The sequence below is a fragment of the Ammospiza caudacuta genome, chromosome 3, assembly GCF_027887145.1.
Source record: "Ammospiza caudacuta isolate bAmmCau1 chromosome 3, bAmmCau1.pri, whole genome shotgun sequence".
Taxonomy (NCBI): domain Eukaryota; kingdom Metazoa; phylum Chordata; class Aves; order Passeriformes; family Passerellidae; genus Ammospiza; species Ammospiza caudacuta.
The window spans coordinates 54,270,022-54,295,998 of NC_080595.1; the positions used below are offsets into that span (position 1 = coordinate 54,270,022).

Here is a 25,977-nt window from a genome sequence, read left to right on the forward strand (position 1 = left end):
AATGTGTAAGACATAAGGCATGGCAGATTTCTTTTCTTACAAAGAAATGGCACTGTGGCAGCAACCCAAACAAAAATTCATAGAAAAGTAAAACTTGCTTTTCAGCTTTTGTAAAGGTTGTTAGCTTTTACTAACTGAGATAAAATTGAGTTTGAAGGAATTACAATTCTGTAGAGATTTACTGCTGTACTAGAAAAATTACCAACTATACAAACGCTTAATTACACAATAAGTCTGTGCCATGTGAGAGAAACACCTATCTCTAGTTATGAAACCAGATGTAAAGCAAGATCATATCTCAAACAGGTTTGGAACACCTGCAGCTGGTCACACACTGGATTCACAGGGCTGATGAGGGAGAGGCTGTCAGAGGAGCTCACAAGACTTCTTCCTTTGCTATCTGAACACAGCCCAGAGGGTGCAAGGAGCCCTCTGCTAACTCCTTCTTCTGGCCAGCAGTTCATTTTCAAAATGGAAAAAAAGCAGAACTTTGCAAGTGCAGAGGATAAGTGCAGAAGATTAATAGGAAACTTTCTAACAAAAGAACAGGATTAATAATGGTGCTGTCAACACTTTTGAAATAAAGTTTACCATCTTGCACATTGGTTTAAAAGATATTTGAGCAATTCATCTTCTTCAACAGTTTGACTGTACATTATTCATACTGAGGCATGTCAGCAGATAATCAACCTTTTCTTTCTTTGAGAAAGTTTTATCCCATGCAAAAAGTGTACTCTTAAAAAGACACTCTGGTGTCATACTTTAGTTTCTCTTTCTAAGACAATTTTGGAAGAAAGTTTTAATGAAACACAAGTTTTACAGGAACTGAAGTGAAAAATTATTACCAAAACCTAACTGGTTCATCTTTCTAGGCAAATTTACAGTTATTAAGATGAATTTCTGTAACTCATCAAGTCCAATAGACAAACCTATCACTAACTTTTAAATTAGTAAATGTATGCTGTTGTAACTAAACATAAAACTACAGCCACATCAGTAACTTCATCTGAAGTATTTTATTCAACATGGAAGTTTTGGCAATAGATCATGTTACGTGCTAGATAAGAACAGCTATTTCCAATGCTGCTGATCCAAATAAATAAATATATAAATAAAATAAAGCTAACTGGATAAAAGTCCACAAGTTTGCAAGAACTTCAATTTTTCATTGTAGATTTTAATTACTGCAGAATAAAGTAGCAGATTGTCCTATTTTTAAGCATGGCTTACATAGCAAGGTAAACTTTTAACTATCACTAGAACAGGGTAACTTCCCTTTAATACCAAAGGAAAAAACTTCTAAAAGCAAGTTGCCTGTAAAATGAGAATAATAAACATACACGTAATATTTTTGTTTTAGTGTCTGATATATAAAGTTTCCAGACAACTTTAGCTGAAATCTAATACCCATAACAGATCAAGACAAATATAGCTGTTGGATGTGGAATTTTGGGGATTTTTTTAGTGCTTTAATGTTATTTCATTTCCTAAATAAATGTTATTTCACTTCCTACCAAGATTTTTTGCTTGATCACCACTTTAACACAAAAGTTGACAGAATGGAATGGTTTTTGACATTTCCTAGGTTTTAGCTCAATAAACTGCAGCTAGTTCTCACAAATGTCTTCATCATAGCAAAATGCTAACTCATACTGAAAACACTTCAGCAGCAGCTCTTTGAAAAGCCAACCTACTCCCACAGAAAATAGGTTCATTATTAAAGCAGAGATAATAAGAAACACAGTATCTAGTTTAAGAACTCCTCCATAATTTTGAGATTAAAGTCTCAGACAGCCTACAAACACAGTATGAAAAGAGTCCCCTTGAAGAATTTAGTGAAAATAAATAAAATTCTAACAAATCATTGTACTTGTGCACTCAGAATGTAACCTGAGTTTCCAAGCAAAAACTGCTTGTTAAAAAGTAATCTAAAGCAGCTTTAAAATACTCATTTTTTTATATTTTAAAATAGATAAAGGAAACTAAGATGGCCACAGACATCCTGTTTTTAAACACCACTTTAACATGGAACAGTAGTTTGTTTTTCACTCACAGGACTAAGTTTTTGGCACATATTAACAAGTAGAACTCATACATTCAGTGGTTTTTCTGGGAGTACCAAAAAGTAAAAGGCAATGCACAGAACAACACAATAAAGGATAAATCTGCTTTCAAGTCAAGAGGTGAACGTAAAAAAAAAAGGGTCTGTGGTACTGATCCTGCATTTTTAAACACCTATCCTGTCCTTAGCATTGAATCTGGGAATATTTTCAAAGTACCTTTGATACTTAGAATATTTTCATAAATGAGAGTGAATAGAAAGCATACTCATTTGAAAGTGAGTCTAAAGTATAGCTGGCTTGGGAAACTGAAATACAATAGCTGGTCATGAATAAAATCTATACTGTGACAATTTTATTTTCCTTAACCTTTAAAGGACACAGTCAGTATTTCCAAATGTAATAGTGTATGTGTACTGCTCCTAAATAACTGCCCTCTACAGAAATATGTACATGCTCAAATTAGCTCTGAGCAATAAGACCTCTAAAAATTGTACAATGCTTTAGTTCATATTGACAAGTGCTTTCTTTCATACAAACAAGTATCCGCTGTAACAATTAAACCATAATTTTAAAATACTGACATTTGTGTTGAACCCGTATCTTACCCGTTGAGTCTTCCAAATCAATCAGCTTGGGCATTAAACTTTCAGGTAACTTTTCTGGCAAATCATACCCATTCTTCCTAGCAACTACCAGATGAAAAGCAGCACAGAACTCGTCCAATGTCAGTGCACCATCTTTATCAAAATCTGACAGTTCCCTAAGAAGGAAAACTTAGTGTAAATAAAATTTCTAAAGATTACTTTATTTCCAAAAGACAGGCTTCCGATTTTGCTACTTGGATAAGCAAAGTTTATTGTTCCGTTTATCCTACTAAACACTTCATATTAGCACTATGTGCTTTACTCCTCAAGATGATGAGCCTTAATTAATAACAGCTTACAGATAATTTAAAGTCACTTTTATCTCTCCTGGTTTTTAACCCATTTAAGACAGTACTACACAATATCATCAGCCTCAGATTTTTGGCAAAGTGTACTACTGAAATTATAGTGCCGAGGCAATGTCGTTAAATGGGAAATTACCTGAAATACAAATCATTACACTAAAAGAAAGATAGCACCTGCCAAGGTAAGCTATTTAATGACAGCATGCAATGATGCAGTACAAATTCCAGAATACAATGAAACAGAAGATTTGCACAAACTCAAAGCTGGATTTGTCACCATGTACCACAAATTTATTTTAAAAGGCGTATATGTACATTTCATTTAAATTTACTTACACATAAATGAATAAATAAATATAGATAAGGAATTAATCATTTAAATTTAAATGCATTTTTAACAGTACTCATTTCACAATACCCATTTAACAATACTTCAAATAAATTGCTTCTAATTCTGAAGAGTTTGGAATTTTCTCAAAATGCCTCGTAAATAGTACCAGCCCAGGCCAATAAAACCCACTAAAGTAATACTGGCATAAATATGAGCAGGACTGAACATACTAGTGTAATTTTACTTAACAGTTTCTAGTAAGTAATTATTACATGTCTATCAGCTGTCATCTTTCCAAACATTTATCATTAATTAATTATTATTATTATTTTAAATAATCACACTTACCAAATATGAGAAAGTTCAAGAATAGGTAGTTTTGACTTAGTGAAAAATTCTTTAGCTGCAGATCCTAAAAAATTGCAACAATTATTTTTAATACTTAAGGCAAGTGAAATCATTAGAAGACTCAGACCTACTATAAAGGTGATGAGTTATTTAGCAAAGGTTCTGGGAAAAATGGCACTAATTACTAGGGTTAAATGAGGGAAAAGGCAAATTAGTTTCTAGTCTTCCTTGACTTACACTCAACTATAGTAGAATATTATCAGCAAAATGCAGAACTTCCTTCAAAATAGTATGCAAGCCTAAGTACAAAACAAAGTCTTTGTAACAGAACTGATGCACCCACAATTATATTTTGTAAAGAGTAACTTACCTGGTATAAATCCATTTAGATCAGGTTGAATGGTTTTAAACTGATTAACATAATACTGCCTTTGTTCATCAGTTATTTTCCAGGGGTCATCATAACTACTTGATTGCCTACGAATTTCATTTGCTGTTGTAGCTGATGCTACAGTTCGTACTGTTGTCTGGTCCTGAAATGAAATATTTTTCCTCAGTATTATCTACCTAAAATGCTTCTATGAATTCTCAACTTCTTGCCTTCAAAATATAAAGCATTGTTAAAACTCACAGTAGTTTAAAAACTGCAGGAAACCATCAGCAGATGGCATCTCCAGGATAATGGCAGGATATTTTTGCACACTGACACAATATGGAATGACCGCAGGTATGTAAGCAGAAAAAAAAAGTATGGCACATATGCATAAAAAGCTAAATACAAATGTTTAGAAGCCATAATTGTTGACATTTAAAAAATTAGTAGCTTTCATTTAATCATTCCAAATTAAGGCAAATCAATGAAACAAGTATCTGTTGGGCAAATAGCACTGAATTGACTACAGCACAGATACACAGTAAACAGCTGCAATGAAAATTATGAAGGAAAAAAGAAACTCAAGGATTGCAACATCAATCTGAATGAGGCAAATCAAATACCAATAAAGTGTCACACCTGGACAGAAGCAGGATGCATGGCTAAAAGAGCACTGGTTGGTGGGGTATCTGCAAAACTGACCCAATTTTCTTGATGGGGTGGTGGTGAATGGCCAGACCATATGGGATCACTAGAAGTAGATGAGCCTGAAATTAGAAGAAACATTTCCTTTTCAAAAGACAACCTTGAAAATTGAGAAAGAATTGTGGATATGGAAATATCTCCTGTCAGGGAGATATACTATAGAATGATGAGAAAAATGAAAACCAAAGTGCACCAAGGTGACCAAGTTCACCTCCTGCACTCCTCACTTCTGTAGATTTTTATATTATGTTAGCTTAAATCTGCACTAAAAAGACAGAACTGAGGAATGAGCTTATTGCAACACATGTAAAATGTAAATTGGACTTTATCCATTTGATGGGTTTTGAATGAGTTAATAAACACTCCACAATTTTATTTAATTGAAATAAGCAACACTTGTATGGACAAATGCTATTTAAAAGTGGCATATGATATTAGCATTTGACTTCATTATCAATATTAAACATTTTTTCATGTTTTAATTCACCATTCAAAGAACAAAGTCTTGGAAATTCCTTTTAAGAACCAGGCGTTTTGGCAGAGACAATACTTTTCCTCTACATCACTTCTACACTATCTTAACTCAGTTGCTTAAAAACAGGCCAAGAATAATAAAAAGCATCCATATAGAATGCTGATATCTGCTGTCTATTAACTATCTGACACAACAGTTGAAATTCACCCAATGCCCTGCTATAATCCACTTCTGAAGAACTGTCAATGTTCAATATCTTATTATTAAAATAACGATGAAGCAATTACAGAAAGATAAGGCCATCTACTGCTCTACATACAAAACAAATTTTTTTAAAATTGCCGTTGCAAATTAAAAATTTAAGGAACTCAGATAAGAGAGAAAAACCATTTAGAACAAATCTAGAAAAATTCCAGGACTCCATTCTACTCCTCGATTCCTGAAAGAAATGCTGAACTCCTTAAATCTAAACAACATTTGTGAAACTGATGAATCTACTCTTCTTGCACAACTAAATGCCTTCTCTTGAAATATGCCAAATAAAGTCATACTTAGATAAGAATTTTTGCTTTGTATGCAGAAACTGACTTCCTTTTAAAAGACAGGTCAGCTTCTTGTGAGTTTCTGTAAACCCTCTGCACAAGAAACAGGACACTGATGTCATAAATTGAATCCTGCTAGTAAGATTTAATTTCAAGCAATAAATACCAAGAATTTTTTGTCATGATGTTGGTTAAAAAAACCTGCTATGACAAGTGCATTCATATAGAGGTAATCAATTTATGAAGCTGACAAACATCAACAATGTCAGGTTCCTGAAGCCTTTATGACACTACACTGCAGTAAGCAGAATGAAGGAAATCTGAGAATCTGTGAGGCATGTTGAGGACAACATCTTAAGTGACAGTATAATTGTTAGCATACAATACTGCTATCTAATACCTGGCAACATGCAATTACTCTTTCATTCCATAAATGAAAAGTAATAAGAAAAATGCTTAGAACCAGTTTATCTTTGCTCTTTTCCTACACAGAGTAGTCATAATTGTGCAGAACACATTTAATTTTGCATTATATTGAGTAAAAAGTAGCATTTGCATAAGGAGAATTTTTTTTTCTTGTGGAGGATTTTTTCTTTCTACGTTAGCTTTAATATGATGAAAAGGCACTATTAACTGCTCATTTTGTCTGAAATCCATCCTCCACTTTTGGAAGCTCCTGATGTGGCCTGGAGCTTGTAGTGACTTTATCCAAAAGTGCTGAGAATAAAGGTAAGGCATCTGACAATGCTTTATTTGCTCTGAGGCTCCTCCTCAGTAGTTCACCTAATTCTCAAACACTAGAAAGAAACTCAAGAGAAAAGCCCAGTCTCTTTCAGGCCTAACAGACAGTCAGAGGCAGACAAGACCTTCCTTTGATACTTTATTTTTGATACACTGACTTTCCCTTTCTCTACCTCTCAGACACTGACATTATTACCATTAACCTTTTATATGTTTACTCCTTCATTTCTCTCAACAACTGATCTTGGTACAATTCAATTAATATCTCACTTAGCACAGCATCTATTCCACAGCAGTACTTTGACAGCAACGGAAATGCCAGTAGCAGCAAACTGTGGTACCTTGAACATTCTTGCATTATTCTTCTTGTTATTTACCCTCCAGGGCAATGTTTTAGGACAGAGGATGGGATGGCTGGAGAACACTGGAGAAAGATTACCAGTAACCATGGAGACTTGCATCTACACACATACTCATGGACTGCCACCAGCCAATAACTCAATTTGACAAAACCAAATTGGAAATAGAAATGTGGAAGAGAAATTGGAAGAAAACTGAGTCACAGAGAAGACTCAAAGCCATTGATCTCTATTTATTTCATGATTTGTAACCCAATGAGGGAAACCTTCAGTGGTCTTTGTGCATCTTCATCAGTGGGAACACCTGCAACACCACTTTAAATTAAGAATAGGCCCAAGACCAACTATCAGATTTGAATAAGCTGGTGAAGTCTAATGCTCTATGTTTAGCATGAAGACCTAACAAATTCCTGTAGCTGCTCTCTTCCTACAGCTTGAATATCTTGTCAACACATTGACAACTTAAGGAAAATTATCTAATTTCCTGTGGAATAAATCTACCCCCTTTACTTTGAGCTATAAACGGAAATGCAAGAAATATTCTACCTAGTTAACATGTACTTTTCAATAACTAAACAAATATTGGTTTACTAGAACTAAATTTTCAACTAACTCTGTAAACTAAGAATTGCTTTCCTTATCATCAATCTGTGGTGAAACAAAACCAGAAGCTGAATACAATTCTGACAACAAGATAAAATGCTGGAGAGCTCTTATGGCCAGTAAGAGTATTCTAAAGCTTGCAACAAGGCCAACTATCATCAGTTACTGAAGCACTAACTAGGGGACAAAGGACTGTTCAGTCCCCTGCAAGCCCAGTAAATATCTTAGGGCTCTGAAGATGCAAGGGAGCTGTTAGCACAGTAGACATATTAGCATTCAACTTCATTATCAATACTAAACTTTTTTCCACTTGTGGACACGTTCCACTTCTGTCCCTGAAGTGTTCACAAATGGCTACAAAATCCCTCCCAAAGAGAAAAGAAAGAAGTATGGCTTAGGGCTGTAATTTCCCATGGATATTCAGATATCAACACAAAACTCTGATGTCATGCAAAAGAAAGCTAACACATATCCTAGGACAGAAGATCTCAGATTTTTTTAACTTGTTTTAGATCATTATTTAGATATTATTTAGATCATTATTTAGATACTACCAACATAAATATTCTGCTTTGCTTCCAGTCCCAACAGACAACAAGGCAATAAAAAAATATTTTCTCATTCTGACACACCACTCAACTATCATTTAAAGTAGGGAAGGATTCTTTCTCCCAAGTTTGTCAACATCATGATCTTTTCTTAAACTGCTAAATCAAAAGCACCTGAAACACTTGAGAGACTCAGGTTTTAACAGATTTGACTCTGACATTGCAGGATGAGACCTGAGCTAACTATAAATATTCTACTCAGGTAATCAATGTCTGTCACTGAATTTCAATTCCTGACACTAATGTAAAATAAATGCAACCTTTGGGGCTCCCTTTACAAAAATTCTTGAAGAGAGATGGTAACAAGCCTTGGATTCTGATTTCATATTTGTAAGCACACTGAGCTAGTGTGACAGTGCCTCAGAAACCAGTAATATACATACAAAGTATTAACACTACCCTAACTGAATTACGGTGACAGGACAACACAGTGACAAAAAATTGTAACATCCAAATTCTTTTGTTCTGTTGAGATGAGAACAGGTTTTCTTCCAAGAAACTGATAACAGCTATGAGTTAGATTTCTAATGCAAGACAATGTGTAAGATTTTTAAAACCAACAATTGACTTATTATCTAATAATTACTCTACAGCACAATTCAATAGAGAAAACACTGTTTAACTTTGCTCATAGTGTTAACATGAGAATTCATATAATTCATACATTGGAATGTTTGCTATGCATAAGTCAGAATCTTCCAGTTTAAATATATCTTTCTTCAACAAAAAAAATTAGATTTGATTTTTGCCCTTCTGGTTTAGGCAACATGCTGTTTATTATCTGACCCACCAGAAAGATTTTGACAATTGAGATTCCATTATTACAGTTGACAACCTCACTATGCGAAGTAATGTTTGAGAATAAAGTGAAATACAAGCAGAGACCTGGGTTCTCATTCTGCTTGGATCACAAATGAACTGGCACAGCCCTACCGATTCACCTGGTTTCTCAAAAATATCTTGCACTGGAATCAAGATGAGCTTGTAGTACTGATCTTAAGAAAACTAATCAGCACTCTATCTGGTTCTATCTAAATGTCATGATAACATAATTTTTCTATAAACACTGTCCTTAAAATGCAGGATCAAGAGGAGAGGGAAAAAGCTGAACTGCCTACAACAGCTGAAATTCATAGCAATAATTAATCATCTGCAGTGAAAAAGGATCATCCACAGTAAATTGCACTGAAAATTTTTGTTAAAGTAATATATGAAAAACCACTTTGACTTTAGCATTGCCAGAAGACACAATCCTTCTACAACAGCATTTTTTAATTACTTTAAATAAACTATGACCATGTTCCAGTATGGAATATAAAATCAGGGAATACTGAGCTAGTTCAGAAATATACTCAGACAACTTCTGAAAAATTTACCCATTAAACATCATAAACTGAAATATTAACATGGTATTGCAACTTTATTTTAAAGATAACAATATTGAACTCTTCAACACAAGGAAGAGTTTGCATACTGTCCTGGAGTATGTGACTTTTTAAGTTAGAAAAACTTCACAAGCTGGAAATCAGACACACTTGTATTTCAGCTTTAGAGAAACAAAAGTCAGCTGAACTACAGGAAAAGGAACATTGAGAAATCGAGTGCTGACAGTGCTTGGACTGAACCCTTAGAAGAGATTATATAAGCAATGAGCAAACTAATTTATTTTTTTTAATTGTAAATTGACTGGGAGGGACTTACTAGCAAACAACATTCAGGACACTAGCATAAACCTCTGCATACAACCCTTTTCACTTCTGAAGTTTTATTTTCTTATCCAACCAGTTCTCATAGAATCCCTGTTCCTCCATGGATGCTTAGAATTACAGAAGGACAATAATTGAAAAGTGACAGACCAATTTTGGAATATCATAACTGAAATAAACCAAGCAATCACAGTTCAATTTCAAACTACAACCTACAAAATGCAACATTATTTAGCAGTACCATCAAAATCAAAACCTGAATTACAGTTGCTCCCAAATTTATTAAGACTACTAGGTATCAGAAAAGAAAAGAGAACTTTTAAAAATAAGACATATTAAGGGAAAAACCTTTAAAGTTTGAATACAGTGATACAATAACAGGGATGGGCTTCATATTAGATGAAGAACATTAAAGGATGAAAAGCTTCACTGAAATAAGTGGTTCTACCTTGACAGACTGGAAATGCAGACGCTTCCATTGTTTACATAAACTTTAAAGAAATAAAATTAATTGTTCTGGCAATTCAGCTAATCTACCACAAATATAACTGAAGCAAACAATATATTATCTGCTGCTTTCCCTTGAGGTCCCCACATTTGCAGGTATGCTGACAGCTTCTGCACAATTTCAACAGGATTATCAGTTTTGTTTTTAAAAACTTTCCACTGGAAAACTTAAGCACTCGTTCCCTCCCTCCAAACCCTTAGCAATTCCCATGTGACACTAATAAATGGATCTGCCATATGTAAGACCACAGATTCTACAGCGCTGTTATCAACACAGACACTTGAATCTGCAAGAAAATTTCCAGGACCAGAAAACACAAAGATAAACTGTCCTAAACTCATTTATTATACTTATTTAACAATTCCACAACACTGAAGCATAACAAGACATTTATACCTGGTTGTACTTCACTAAATGGAGCCCAAAAAGGCCCAGGTGCAGCGAGGGGTCGCTCATTATTCCCTCCGCTGGGATGGCGGTTGTGCTTCCTCCAGGTATGCGGGGAGGTTGGTGGGGATTGCTGTGGTGAAACAACTGGAGATGTGGACTCCTAACAAAACAAAGGAATCTTTTAAAATTTTTACTACATAACTAAACACATAAAAGCCTATCTAAAACCATTACTTCTAGAAACAACCATCACTGCAGTTAAACTCTCACTTTAGACAGTGAAAATTTTTGTACTTATTAAAATGAGGGAACGGGAGAAGTCAGGTACAGTATAACTAGGACTGAACACATTTACATCAAACAATGTAATCTAATATATTTTTAACATGACATTCTTAAAACAACAGCAATGCTGAGTTAAATGGCTTAGATACAGAGGAAACTAGATTGTAAGATTCACTTCTGATAAAAGTTACATTTGAAACCAGATCTCAAATACTTACTGTGCAATTTATTATCATACCAAATGCTAATCAAACGATTCACAGTCATTTACTTTCATTTAAAACAAACCAGAATTAAGGATTGATGAAAAAAAAAAAACACCAAATAGGACATTTGATTTTTTAACATGTAAAAACATAGATTCAATTTTTTAAAAAGAATGGTGCCAGCTAAGATATACTTCTCTGCTCTACAAGGCAATGTTGCCATAATTCTAAGGCCCACACTTCTCTTTAATCCCACACTATACTATACTCTCCCTGAACAGGTGGGAAAAAAGAGAATCACATGTGCCATTTCTACATGGAATCAGTTCTCATAAGACATTCAGATTACCATTTTACCTCATTTCAAATAAAATATAAAGGAAAAATAATTTTTATTGTACCAAGTATTCGTGTAGTAGAAAGTAATTTCTTCCCTATAGCTTTATATTTTGAAATTCTTGTTTGCCAGTTCTCCCTATTTGAACTGAACTGTACTAGTGAAAACAAGGAAAAAAAGCAAATCTTGAACTCCAAATATCCTGAAAAGTAATAACAAAGCCGAAAACCTCAAAATCTGTGTCAGCAGTACACAAAGTTGGGTACTCTACGTAAACAGGTGTTAGCATATTATCAAGTACCAACAGACAGACTGAATGTAGGCTTCCCCAAAATTACCCAAACTGATTTACTCTGCCTAATATTCAAAGACCATTAAGCTTTTTAAAAAATATTACACCTATGAAAGTCTAAAAGTGTTTTTAAAAGTTAGAAAGCAAGGTATATTCTAAAAGTATATGCATCCTAACAAAAAAGCTTTAGAGCCACAATGGCTGGTAATTTACAATATGTTGATGTAAAGTTCTGCCTTTTTTTTGCCCTCTGATTTTCCTACTCCTTGTGAAGTGAAGCCATCTTGGTTGATTCTGCAGATGAGGTATTTTCTGGAAGTTCTGATCATCAAGTCAGATTTCCTCCACTAAGTTTCTAGGCCACAAGATTTCAAACTTTCTATTCAAAGTATTTAAATCACGCTCATACATACTGGCAAAAAGTTTTACAAAATGGCTGGGAGCAATACTAATTCAGTTCAGCTTTTAACTGAGGGATCAGCTGACTGCACAGTATGTGTTACTGCTCCTCCACAGTACTTCCATCAACTCAATATCCTTTTTTTGGTTGCAGCAGTGCCTTTCTGAAATGTGCCTGAAGATTTCTCCTTGTTGTATTTAGTTAACAGATTTATTTTCAATGGCAGGATGTTCTTATCCTCACTGGTACATGGGGACAAGAGCGGAAGGAGTCAGGGTTTTCAGAGTGCCACTTGCAGGCTGGAAAATGGAACTGAGGTTGAATGGCTACTGTACAACAGGTGATAGGTGCAACATGACACTGCATCACTTAAATCAATGAAAAGCTCCCTCTTCTATTAAGCTTTTAGTCATCTTTTCTCAAACAAGATTTGAGGGATGTTTGAATTTTTTAGACAAAATATCATGGACAAAAGTAGAGAAAGCTATGCTTGGACACAGATGTTATTAAAATAATCCAGTACTCTGACAAATCAGATGGTCCAGAAAGACACAGAAGAAAACCTGAGGCAGACAAATGTTTGATAGTCTGCCTAGAGGAAACGACTCACTACTTCTCGTAACTGCATGTGAACATTAAAACTTGACACACATTCATCATGAAGCAGCCCTGCCTCAGGTTGAGAACTCTTCAGTAAGCCTTTGCCTAACAGCTGGTCTTATGCTGCCAGCACAGGAAGGAATTGTAAGTATGATCCCTAATTTTAATTCTTCTAAATCTTTACATGTGGTTCATGCAATTCTGTAAAGCATGCAGTGACAGTAATCACATCATCAGAAGCACAAACATGGGAAATAATTAATTTTGTCCTCAGCAGGCAAAACAACATTATATCAGAATTCTGAACATTTACAGATTTCCCACAATTGATTTGGAGCTTACTGACTCCAAAAATATTTAAACAGCAAAAGCATGTCACCAGCTCTGATGTCAAACTTCTGGAAGGTGGACAATCCACATTTTTAGCTGTACTGTCATATAAGTCACACATTCCCAAACAAGTTTAAACCCAATTTAGACAGTGTTGCTCTGGCACCATCTTTCCCCTGCACAATCCCAGTCACTCACAAATACCACTCTAGCTAACTAGAATCTTAAGAGAGCTAAAATCCTTAGGTGTTTTTTTAAAACATATTTATATATACACATGCAAATAGGTGTGTATATAGCAAATGTCCGGGCCAAAATGCTGCTAGCTTGATGCAAATGTAAAGAAGGAAGATGAAAGCCAAAAAAGGCTGGGGAGGAGGTGGGACAGTAGAAATACTGACTCCCATTCTAACGCAGTCATGAGAAAACACAGTGAGTAGAGATTTACTGAAACTGCAATTATATAGAGGTTCGTTTACCCCTTGTATATAGGTCATTAAGTATGTATCTGCTTTTACACTGGATAAAAAGTTATCAGTTTTAACTAGGAAACATGGTTTATTGTACAGTTTCCACTACAGTTTTGTCTTGAGCTTCACACTTCTACCAAAGAATCAAGAGTAGTTTTATCAGAACCAATATTATTCTCAGCTGCAATGCACATTTGCATAAAGTGCATTGAGAGTTTATGAAAGCATTTCTTACAACTGAGCACATAGGGTTCTTTGCTTTCACATGTCCAATCTACTAATATAAGAAATTGATTTTCAAAGCTTGAAAAATCCAGAATCAGATTTTTAAAAGATAATTAGGATACAGAACCTAACTTATCTGCTCTCCCAAACTGTAGTATGTAAGAATAATTTGCATTATTTGGCGTACTGGTAGCTCAGACATTTGAAGTTACCCATCAAATCTCTTTGGGAACTACAGTGTGTAGAACTCAGCGTCTACACACTGTAGTAGATGTTTATTAGATCAGCTACTATTAAAATCTTATTTTTATAATTTGCTTAGTATTTTCAATGCAATTACATTTAAACATTTAAACCACTAGTTTTCATTTTCCCTCTTGACAAATCTCGATAAAAATCAAAGTAATTACAACATTCTGTATTTTACTATGTTAAGCCACTTATCTCTTTAAATGATTCCAGAAAATATCTTAATAAAAACATGGTGACATAAATGGTTAATGTTTCATGTTGAATCAAACTAATGAGGACAATCTTTGTCAATAACTAATAAAAAAAATGTTATAGCTACCAGGCAAAAATTAAGTAGAGCATCTTAAGAAAAAAAATCACGTTTAAAAACATTGAAAAAGCATTTTTGTCAGACTGGAATTACAAAACTGAGACCTGAAGTACTCCTAACTTGGATATTTTTGAACTGACAAGAAGTTACTAAAAATAGCATGTTAATTAAAAAAGGTGATATAATATATGACTAACGAAAGAGCCTTAGTACACAAGTAAATAAACCGGCTTAAGGCAGCACAATAATGTGCTAAAGGGACAATTCTGTCCAGAGGGATCTCAGCCTCTCAAGGGCATTATAAGCATACATGAGACAAATGAGATTATAAGCCTTTTCCTGGGTTGCACACATCAGGCCAGAAGAAAACTGCCTAACAAGAATTCTGGCAATGAAGCCAGACATGATATCTCAAGAATAGTTTTAAAGGTGTTGTGATCCAGGTCCTGATATCATCCAACCTGTCTATGAGTTAGTCACCAGATTCATCATGAAAAAAGATTTATTTAGAGATGGCAATTGCACAGCAGAACCCAGGTTTTTTTAATCAACTGGCCTTCAGTTGATTGAAAGAACAAAACAGCCCAAGGTTCAATGAGAACTTCTCCACCTACAGCACATTTTTCAAGGCAGGATGTGTGGTTCAGCCAAATGAGGAAAATAATAATTAAACCAGAAACAAATGAAAAAGGGATCAATCACAGCATGAGAAATTATACTGGTATTTTTGTCATTTCCTCAACAAAGGAGCTGCTCCACATTTAACCTGAAGCTGAGCATTACCTCAGCAGGTGTCATACAAGATAGTTCCAACAACGTGGAGATTAATACAAGGATCTAAGGTGTAAAAGAACTGGCTACAGAAGGGGCAAAGCTGGATTGTGTTAGAATGGAAATTACAAGATTGAAGGGAAGTTTCTAATAATGCTCTGGAAGGACTGATTTGGACAATAACCTGATTTGATACTTTAGGTAACCAATTATGCACACTACATAGCATGCTTACAAATTGTAAAAACAAATGTAAGGCAGCAGAGAGATGGATCCCTTTCAGGACATAGGGAACAGTCAGCTATTAAATTTTAAAACATAAAATACAGTTTTTCTTGCATAATGAATGTTACTATCAAAGGCCATAAAGAGAAGACTGGATGCACAGGTCATGTATCAGACCCCTACAGAACGTCAAGTATGACAGATTTGCTTTATTCACAGCTGCCAAGGTATAGGAGGTGAGACATATCAAGCAAAAACAGGAAAGACTCCTACCAATTAGTATTAATACTGGTCAAATATCACTTGGAACAAGAAATACAAATGTAGCAAAACATTTTCAATAAATGCAAATTCAAATTGGATCACATGCAGAGAAGGATTAAGGATTACTGGTAATGACTTTATGAAATGAAACTGAGACTATGTATTGCTTTGTCAAGCAAAACAGAGCTAAAGTGGAATGCAATAGTTTCCCAGTAAATACTGGTAGTGCCCTGCATCAAATACTAATGACAAAGTTGTTAAATGAATAGGCTGAGTTAAGTGGGAATTCCCATCATATTCCCATGAATATTCCTACTAAGGCCCTGGAATAGTTTTTCCCAACAAAGCCAGTGTGGAATAAAAGGCTTTGCAGTTTCAAGAGAGAACACTGATCTTTTTAAAAACTTCATATAATAATAAAATTATATGAGATCTTTTCCAGTTCTGTGCTTGTAAACACACAGAAATTTTATCTGAAATTACCTGTTCAATCTATAAAACAGAAGTGCACAGAAACAAACTACCAGACCTACTAGCAGAACTTTAAAATAAAATCACACTGGTTTTCATACAGCTGAAAGAATTGAAATTCTTTATCAAATTCTGTCTGCTACAGGTACCAAATTTGAGCTTCTCCTCCTAAGGCTGCACTGACAGCACTAAATCAATATGATCTGGAGTGCCAGTAAGATGCTTAATGCACCCATAGGCAGAGGAGCACCTTCAGCTTTACCTTTTATTTTCAGGGGCATAGCAAGTTTCAGCCTGTGTTTGTCAGATAGGTGTTTTTCAGATGTTAAAGTCTCAGTATCTATTGAAGCCAAATTACCTCTTTTGCAGGAAAGGGGGTAAGTATTCTAAAGCAGTACCTGATCAACATCAGATCATACTAAAAAACCTAAAAGAGGTATTTGTTTTTTGGCTTTAACAGCAAAACACAAAACGTCTCCAACACTAACAATATTTAGTAATTTCTGATATTTAGTCATTCTACCTTCAGAAGACACAAAATTCTTCCTAATCTCAACATTGCTGCTATTCTATGAAAGTTTTCAGTACAATAACATTTTTAGTAATATAGCTGCTGCTATCAAGGTACAGATATGTATATGCTACTGTGGTAGCATACCTATGTCACCAAAGGGCTTGTATAGATGTCACATTGTCAGCAGAAGTGCTCAAAATCTACTTAGCCTCTATTTCACAGGAATAAGAAATTCTGTCAGAAGGAAAAAAATATTTTTACCCAGTGTTTTATCTCCACTAGGACGTGCAGTTAACATGCTATCCAGCGAGTGATGGCATCTTTCATTACTCAGCTAGACTCCTAAAATCAGTTCTGCAGCTTCCATGACAGCTGAGCATGACTTCAGTCACCTTCTAACAATATTAAAAAGATATAAACTTCTGCCCGGTGCTATATTTATAAATTAAAAAAGCTAGGACAAAATCATTTATAGCTACTCTTTGGAAACACAACCTAACTGCTAATCATTTGTGATTATGAGATATTATACTATGCATGACAAATCTCACCAATACAGAAAGCTGCACATAAATGAACCACTTTTTAAAGGTGAAGATTAAGATACCTTATGATGCCATAGAAAAAATACTTCAGCCATAGCATTTTAAGAAATCAATGTATTTTCAAGCGCTGGCCACATTCTCAAAGCCACAAACAGCTTAAGAAAAAACAAACCTCCAAATTTGCAAATGGAGATTCTAACAAGTACATGATAAACTCCATGAGTGAAATATCCAAGCTTAACTGACATACTCCTCCAGAAAGAAGAGTGATCCCTAGGAAGATAACACATTGTGATTTACTTGTCAGACTTGATCTCTTCAAACGCTTATCGGTGAAAAAGGTGGCAAGAGAACTCAGAATCTGAAACTCCTTCTAAATTTTATAAATCTGAATGGTATCTCCAAGACAACTAAATCAGCAATTTCCATGAAAACATGGATAAAAGCAGTACCCATCTTTTATAAAACAAACCAATTAGAGTATTTAAATGGTTAAGTGAGAAATCTGGGCTCAAGCTCCTTTCTCAGTTTATTTGTAACCTGGTATCTGAATCACTAAGTATTAGATTGGGACAATAAGGCTGCTTGAATGGGTTCCTTGTACAGAAATGTAGCATTAGCCATAGATTGTTCAGCTTTACAACAGGATGCACAATTAGACAATACTTCCCTGATGTTCTAGACTGTGAAACTTAAAACTGCTGGACTCAAAGCTGTCCTGTCTGCTACATTTGTTCCAAGCCTGCTTTCTGGGCCAGATTACTCCAAGGACTTAGATACAGAGTTTCTTTATTCTGAAGAATCCAGACAGACTTGTGTAAAAAATAGATACCAAGTTGCTTTTATCAGGCAAAACAGAGAAATTAAATTGAGATGCACATACACTTTTGTGAATATGTGGCTTCTTTATTCTGAACTTGAAGACTTCAAACACCAGATGCACTTTTTGTTATTTTAACATTATGCCACTACAGATTCCTGTACCAAATTACAACTGTTCACTAAATAAACTCAACATTATGATGGAAGCATATAAAACACAGTTTCAATCAGACCAAAACCTCACAATCAGACTTAGGAAATCTGCAATGTGCAAAGTGCTTGGTAGCTAGTCTCAAACACACCTAACAAAACCTGACAGCAAAAAGCTATCTTGAGACCTACTGCTAGCTCTTTTTTCATTATATTCCCTATCTTCTCTTTGAAAGAAAGGAAGTGGCAGCCAAACACCGATTATGGATTTCCTCTACTAATTTACTTTTTCTTTATATTGGATCAGTCTGAGCTATTCCCATAGAGACTAATAAATGTTTATGAGTGATTCCTTGATTCCCACAGAGACTATGGCACATTTGCAAGTTCCCCAATTCTTTACAAAATAAGTCCAGAATAAAAGCATACCATGGGGAAGAAAACAGGTAATTCAATACATATACCCAGCAAAATTTAGCATTTGTACTCAGCTCTTGTTTGTAGAAAAGACAATCAGAATGGATTTCCCCATGGACAAAAAGCATCAAGACTGTAAACCCAAGGAATTGTGTATGAGAAGGCACAGAGTTGTAAGTTTTTACAGTTTTCATTAATTCAAACATCTTGTCACTGAAGATGAAAGAACTAGTGAACAGAAAGTAATCAGTTTTCTCATTATTAAAACATAAGAAAAAGCTATTTGAAAACTGTGGTCTGTTTTTCTGGTTCTCATTGTCTCTCCTTAACAGTTAAACCACTGAACAACAAACGCAGAGAAAAGCAACTGTGAAAATTTAGAGAACTTTTTTCTAAATACAGTATTTCAGATTTGCACATATTGGAGCATGTTGAAGGACTAGAAATTCAGTCTTCCATGGCACACAGTACCATTGTTCCAATGACCAGGAAACTGATGGAATGATTTAATAAACAAGCTATTAATACCATAATGACTACAACTATATATCTGCCATCCTAACTTACACACTGAATTTCTTTTCTGTCTCAATTCTTTGTCCATTACTGCCAATATTTTAAACACAGATTTTAAGACCTCATAATAAATGTCTCCTTACATGCAACTATTTCAGAGGCAGATATGGTCTTCATGTATAATATATATATATTTTTTAAGAAACTATATTGAAAGTAACCTAGCTTAGAAGCCCAATCAAATTGACATCTCCACAGCAAAACAGTGATTAAGAATCCCATTTAATCTTTTAAGTTAATTTACCTGTTGATCAGTTGATGTACGCTGCTGAACTGCATCATGGCTCACAGAGCCTTTTTTGACTTGTATCCTGCCAGGTGGAGGAGGAGGAATCACACCTGAATATGAAGCTGGGTTATCAGCATCTGAGGAATACAAGGCTGTGTGTCTTGACTCTTGTTCATTCTTTGACACAACAAATCTGGGAAGAGGGAGGTCCTTTACTGTTAAAAAAACACAAAGCAGGACATTCACTATACATTAATATGATGTTTAAAAATAAAAACACTGTTCTATTTTGAAGTTAAAATTTCTCATGTGACTCAATTCCCTACACACTGAGTCTGCTGCTATAGTCAAGCCAACACTTGGCAGCTGGAAAAAGCAAGTACCTCTTCTGCATTAGACTTCAGGATTCTGCTGCCCAAGTTCTGACTTTGGCACACAAAGATGACTTCATATTACCCCATCACAGCTTTGCACCACAACTGTGCATTAAATGCAGCAGCAACCAGATAACCTGGATTTAGCTCATTTTTTTGTTAGATTTGTCAGCATATCATTACTGAAGCATGATTTTCAAAATTTTGCTACCATTTCTAACACATATCAAGAACTAGGGTCTTCATATAGAATGCTTCATCAGCAAAACAAATGCTAAAATACTGCCCTATATTCAGCATTATCTTTTGGTGAGCTAATGTCATGTCCATATTTACAAAAGATAACATAATCTAGCCATACCAAGAGTGTGACTATTGCTTAAACACATCTATGCATACTTTTCTAGAACAAAAGCTAAATTAGCTCATTTGGAATACTGGAAATACAACTGGAAATATTCCAATGTCACCTCAGTTGATATGAGCAACTAAAATGCAAAGTTTCTACAAAATGCTAGGAAGCCCATTAGCTTAATGTACCATGGTTCAGAGTAGCCCAACATAGAAATGAGACTACGTAAACCTTCAATTTCCCACTGCAAGATTCCCACTCTACCATTTTTCTCCCAACTGCAATCTTCTTAGTGTTCCACTGTGAATAAACAAATTGTCAGTTTGTTGTACAGTTTATTTGGAATTTATGTCTCCAACACAAAACAAAATTACAAGCATGGCTCAAATTTAATTTCTCTTGCTGACTGCTTATGTAAATTACTTCTGGTACTGAGAATGAGTCAGTGGTACTATAACTATATAAAAATACAAGATGAAATTGCATACTGTTTATTACATGAGCATTGTACCCCATGCTGCAGCAGGAAAGTAACACAACTAAACAGCAAACCACGGCCAGCCAAAAAGTGAAAAAAGCCATTGCACACAAGTGAAAATGTGTATGTCTGCAAAACCAGGAAAATACAGACAGCAGATGATCCAACTGACACAGGGGAAGAAGTCTGTGCTATTGGCTGTGCCAGCACAAGTCACAAAATAATAGAGAACTCAAAAGAAACACAAAATATTCTGCTGTCTTCTTTGAAAGCAAGACTAGATAAATATAGGTTTGTTTAGCTGTACTAAGTTCCTACGTGACTAACCTGCTATTTTTACCTCTCTCCTCTCTGACTTTTTCCAGTAACAGCAGAAAAATCTCATTTCAACCATTCAGAAACCCCTCAATTATAAATGGGAGAGCTGTCATGAATGGAACTAACCCTTGATATTGAGCATATTAAAGAGTTCTCTGTACTCTTCATCCCCACATCCTCCCTAATATTTTTTCCCACCAAAACCTGAATTTCTTACTTAAAAAATAAATATTGCTTTGAAATAGACACTACTTATTCAGGTCTCAATTTTTAGCTTCCTGGAAGGAAAATCTTCTGGGACAAAGGAACAACAGCTTTGGAGCCTTGTAGCATAATAACTCATGCCAGTATTCTTACTCTACTGCCCATCTGAGTAATCAAAAGAGTACTTAATCAGTTGGACTACACTTATGTTAGACCTAGTATTTAAAATTTGACTGAGTTTCCACTCAGCAATTCAGATAAAGCAAATTCCTTGTCCACTGACAAGACATACAAAAAAACAAAAGGAAAAAGTACAAAGGTGAAAGAAATTCCCATATTAAAAGGATGAAGAAAATTAAGAAAATCAATGCATAAAACATGCAAGAAAAACATGCATAAAACTGAGAGCTAAAAAGTAAATGTCCCAAAAGATAAGCTTTAAGTAATTTTAAATGTCTGAAGAGACAGAGAGTATACAGGTTAGTTTGGGATGGCTCTAACACTTCATCTCCAAGACATCTTGGAGATGGAAATGTGCAGAACTAAGTTAACAAAGCTCAGAATCATTTTATCAGCCTGCTGCATTTTAGTTGTTGAGTTAGCTGTTACAACAACACTTGAATCATTCTAGAAGCAGGAAATTCATAGATAGGACTGGAACCACTGCAACCAAGGCAACAGACCATAGCTAAAAACAGTTAGGGTAAAAATAAATGTTCTCTCTATTGTACTTGGTGTATTTCATAGCCTTGGAACCGGTTACAGAAAATTATTCCTAGAAGTTCAAAAATCATTACAAGTATTTCTAATATTGTCATGAATAAAGAAAATTATCAATGTGAAACTGAGGTTCCAATCACTGTTAACTTTTTAGCAACATATTTTATATTTTGAAATTAATTCTGTACCTTCATTTAATTCTTTCCTTCAAAATTCTTGTGATATTATTAACAGAAAAGCTCCTTCTGGTTAAGGTACCTTGCATTAAAACAAAACCAAGATTATAAAATCCCTGAAAAAAGTCTACATACAGATTTGCCTTTCGCTTCTCCAACAGGCATTTCATGAGAAATTCCACAATTGTTTGATCAAGTTCCAGTTTTATCAGTGTTAATAGTTGAAGATTCTTTTTCCAGCTTTCTGATTTTAGGACATTCTGAAACAATTTGCTAAGGCTTTAGTTTAGGGAACACATCAGGAAAACTGTGTGTTTATAAAAACACAGTGGCTTATAAATAGAAAGGGAATTGAATACTAGCAAAATGTTAACTAAAACAATGCACTTTTCCAAAAAGCTACAATACCCGATGAAATCAGTATAAACAGTTTGTATGAGCCTAGAATAAACATAACTGTGAAAGTATACACAGTGATTCATTTTTTTTTATAGCTTTGTCAAATACTTCAGTCACATCAGATTGTTTTTAACAGTCTCCTTAATTGCTGTTTAATCTATATCCTTTAGACATAAAAACCTCCTAAGACTTCTTTTATATACTAGCATATAGAAATCATAGCATTATTCTACAGACATGAAATCTATTAGGAAAGTCATTCTAAGGTAAAACCATGCTCCAAAGATATTTTTAGCTTGTGAGTTGTGTACGATAGTGCATGGGCTATAGTGCCTTAAAACTCATCACTTCATCCTCCTAAGTCTCTTTTCATCTTACAGAACAACAAGGACATGGATCCACTTATCTCATTCAGAAGGCTACAGGAGAGCCTCACATCAAAGCTCTTCCTGCAGCTCTAAACCATCTTTCTAGAGTAAGCCTTCCTCCTGTTTCACCTATTTCACCACCCACACCACAGCTGAACTTTGAAGACCTTCAAAAATAGGGTAACAGGTGATTTGGCTGACAATAGACTTCAAAAGATCTTTTACAGGTCATGTTTTGCATTAGGAAAAAATCTTAAACTAATCTTCATATTGGCTCTTAGAAGGGAAAAAACTGTCAAACCAAGTGCAAAGAAACGCAATGTTAGAAAAGATAACCTTCCGTCTGTCACAATCAAGGCTTTGGAAACCCAGCAGCTACAAAAGCCTGCAAATGCTGCATTCTTCTCCTCCTTCCAGTTCACATTACTCCTCTTAGTACTTCATTCAGAGGACATGGCACACAATTTCTCACACCAGTAATCTATAGAATTAACTTGCTCCTATGTAGCAAGGTACAAGTTGTTCATTTGTCCCATGGTGAATGCAATACTTATTCAATGAGTATTTCTGTAAGAATATGTAAGCCAACTAGCAATAACTGCACTCAGCAGCTCAATCCCCCCTCCCCCCATCCTGTGGTTACCTGTATTTAAGCTTTCCACTCTTAGAGGGAGACCAGACTGGGCCACAGCAACAAGTTTCAAAGCAATGTAAAATTGACTTCTTCCAAAATAGCCAAGTCTTGTTGCACCACAGAGCTCCATAATCTGAAATGAAACACAGTTACTTATAGAAAGAAATTTTAAACACGACAGCTATACAGATTTCATACATTTCAGAGCAGCATGCCATGTTTTCAAACACACTGAGCGCATCCCGCTCCACAATGATGACCTGCAATCTTACTGAAGGGCACTTCAGCTTGTGCCAGGTCACTGATAAGATACCAAGCATGACACACTCCAAATCAGACTCAGAACTAAATGATCCAGACTGCTTTATCTACTGAGCAGTCTCGTCTAGACTGCAATGTTCCAAATGAGACACAAAGATGCTCTTGGAGTACCACAGTGAAACACTTGTTGAAGTCAATGCAGATGGCATCACTGCTTCTCTTCCCTCAATCACAGTTCCAGACAATCTGGTGGACAAGCACTCTTGGTAATCCTAATTACTGTTTCCACCTTCACATGCCTAGAAATGGCTTCTAAACAGACTAGCTCCACAATTCCTCAGGGACCAAACTGCAGCTGACCAGCATGCAGTTCCCTAAACAAATCTTCCTTTACATTCCTGAAGATGACTGTAACATCTTTCTCCAGTCACCGAGACACAACCCTGACTTCCACAACTATTCACAGAGAAACATGGCTTGCAACAACATTAGCTAGCTCTCTCAATATGCTCAGAAGGATCCCATCTAATCCCATGGACTTGATATTTCTCTAGAGACCCATCATCTTTTTGTAATACTAGTAGTTTTTCTCTTTCAATCTCATTTCAGGCACAGAAGTCCATGAGACTGCCTGTGACCATCAGTGCAGAGAATCTCAGACTAATTTACAATCCATGGGCATTAATTTCTGTCCTCACCAGTTCCGAGTACAGAGGAGCCCTAGTACAGGCAAGTTCCAGCTAAAGACGTGAAGTTTCACACAACAATAACTGAGCCACCCAATGCACAAAGCTGTTAGCCTGTATGCTTCAGCACCACCAGACCAGAAAACAGACTTCAGTAACTCTGTCCAATGAATCAGATGGGTTTATCAACTACAACTGAGCCAGATGCAGCTCAACAAAAAACTACTTGGTTATCTCCTTGCCATGCACCAGGATTCTGGAACCTCATGGAAATAAGCTGCTGTAAAACCCATTACAGGAAGGTGCAAGAAGTTGACAAACAGGTCCAAAAAAGTCACAAGAGGATCAGTAGGTTTAGGGTTGTAGATGCAGCTCAAATCCAGCTGGACAAAAAATACTGCATTAAATCAGTTGTCTGTGTCTGCATCACACTTTACACATTGTCCCACAGCTCCTCTGTTATGTGTATTTTCCCACTGTAGTATTTCTGCAGCATGATGTCTGGAGAGAAGTCAGGGGATCACAGAGCATTTTCCAAAATCCACTGAACAAAAAAAGAATTCAATACAGTTGAATACAACACAGTGATTTCAACAGGTTGGTGAGAGTACAAAAAGTTCCACCCGGAAAGAAGTCACAGTGTAATTGTCAGTGACAGATGACAATTCAAATAAAAACTGAGCCATCGACATTTAAACCTTTACTCAACCTAATGCCAGAAATAATCATCCTGAGTTTAAATAACTAGCAGAGCTAGGAATCAAAACCAGTGTGACAGCAAGAGCAATTCTTTTATAAAGCACTGTATGCCAGAAGACTGATGGAACATCGACAAACTTGACTACAAGCAAAATAGAAAAAGCTTGTGGATTCAGTGACCTAGCACCAACAGACGGGTTAACCAGACTTTCATGAGTCTTATGAAAAGGAGCAATGATAGAGGCATTTTGAGCTTATGGAATCATTAGGCAGTAATGGCTCTGATCAATTTTAAAGTCACGGCTGAACTACAAACTACCTTTTCTTGGAGCTTGTCAGTACTGCCTGATAGGAAAAAAACTTCAGTTAAAAACTGAATAACTAAGCTACTGTGATAGGTAAGTATGAGAAAGGAAAGAAAAGGTAAGCATGGATTCAAAATAAATTTATATAAATACACCAGATGTAAGTATCAAGAAAAGCAAAAAGCTAAGGATACAAAAAAAAACCAAAACAAAAAACAAAAACCACCCAGTCTTACCCACCCCCCTCAAAAAAGAATGTTCTGCTGCTGCTGAACAAGAGGTGTCAAATCCATTCACAGCTAGCTAAAGGAGTCCTCTGTTTCAAATACAGAATATAACCTAATTTGAAACATGACTGAAGGCTGAGAAAAATCATTAGATGCAAGCATCTAGTGGAAACTCCTCTGCTGAGTGACATCATGCCCAAACATACTCAAAACAGCATACCTGGAAATTCCCTGAAGCGGGATTTAAACAAGAAACAGGTAATAAGTTATACTGAATGGGGGAATAATAAAAAAAGATATCAAATAACTGCTTCTCTGAGATTTAGGGCTTTCATCTGCTTAAGAAGAGAGAGGATAAGGAATTTCCCTAAACTCTTCAAGGAA

At 35.4% G+C, this 25,977-nt stretch overlaps 1 protein-coding gene across 17 annotated transcripts in view; it reads right to left on the minus strand.

Moving 5' to 3' along the window:
- Nucleotides 1-25,977, minus strand: part of REPS1 (RALBP1 associated Eps domain containing 1) — a 63,953-nt gene that overhangs the window by 24,886 nt on the left and 13,090 nt on the right. For 16 of the 17 annotated variants that reach the window (XM_058802597.1, XM_058802591.1, XM_058802589.1 and 13 more), the window contains exons 2-8: nt 23,425-23,548; nt 19,408-19,607; nt 10,708-10,861; nt 4,704-4,831; nt 4,062-4,224; nt 3,692-3,755; nt 2,669-2,823 (exon numbers count right to left, since the gene is read on the minus strand). In XM_058802597.1, the coding sequence (XP_058658580.1) occupies nt 2,669-2,823; nt 3,692-3,755; nt 4,062-4,224; nt 4,704-4,831; nt 10,708-10,861; nt 19,408-19,607; nt 23,425-23,548 (988 nt within the window). The remainder of the gene's footprint in view (nt 1-2,668; nt 2,824-3,691; nt 3,756-4,061; nt 4,225-4,703; nt 4,832-10,707; nt 10,862-19,407; nt 19,608-23,424; nt 23,549-25,977) is intronic. The other variant, XM_058802592.1, reaches the window with a different exon arrangement.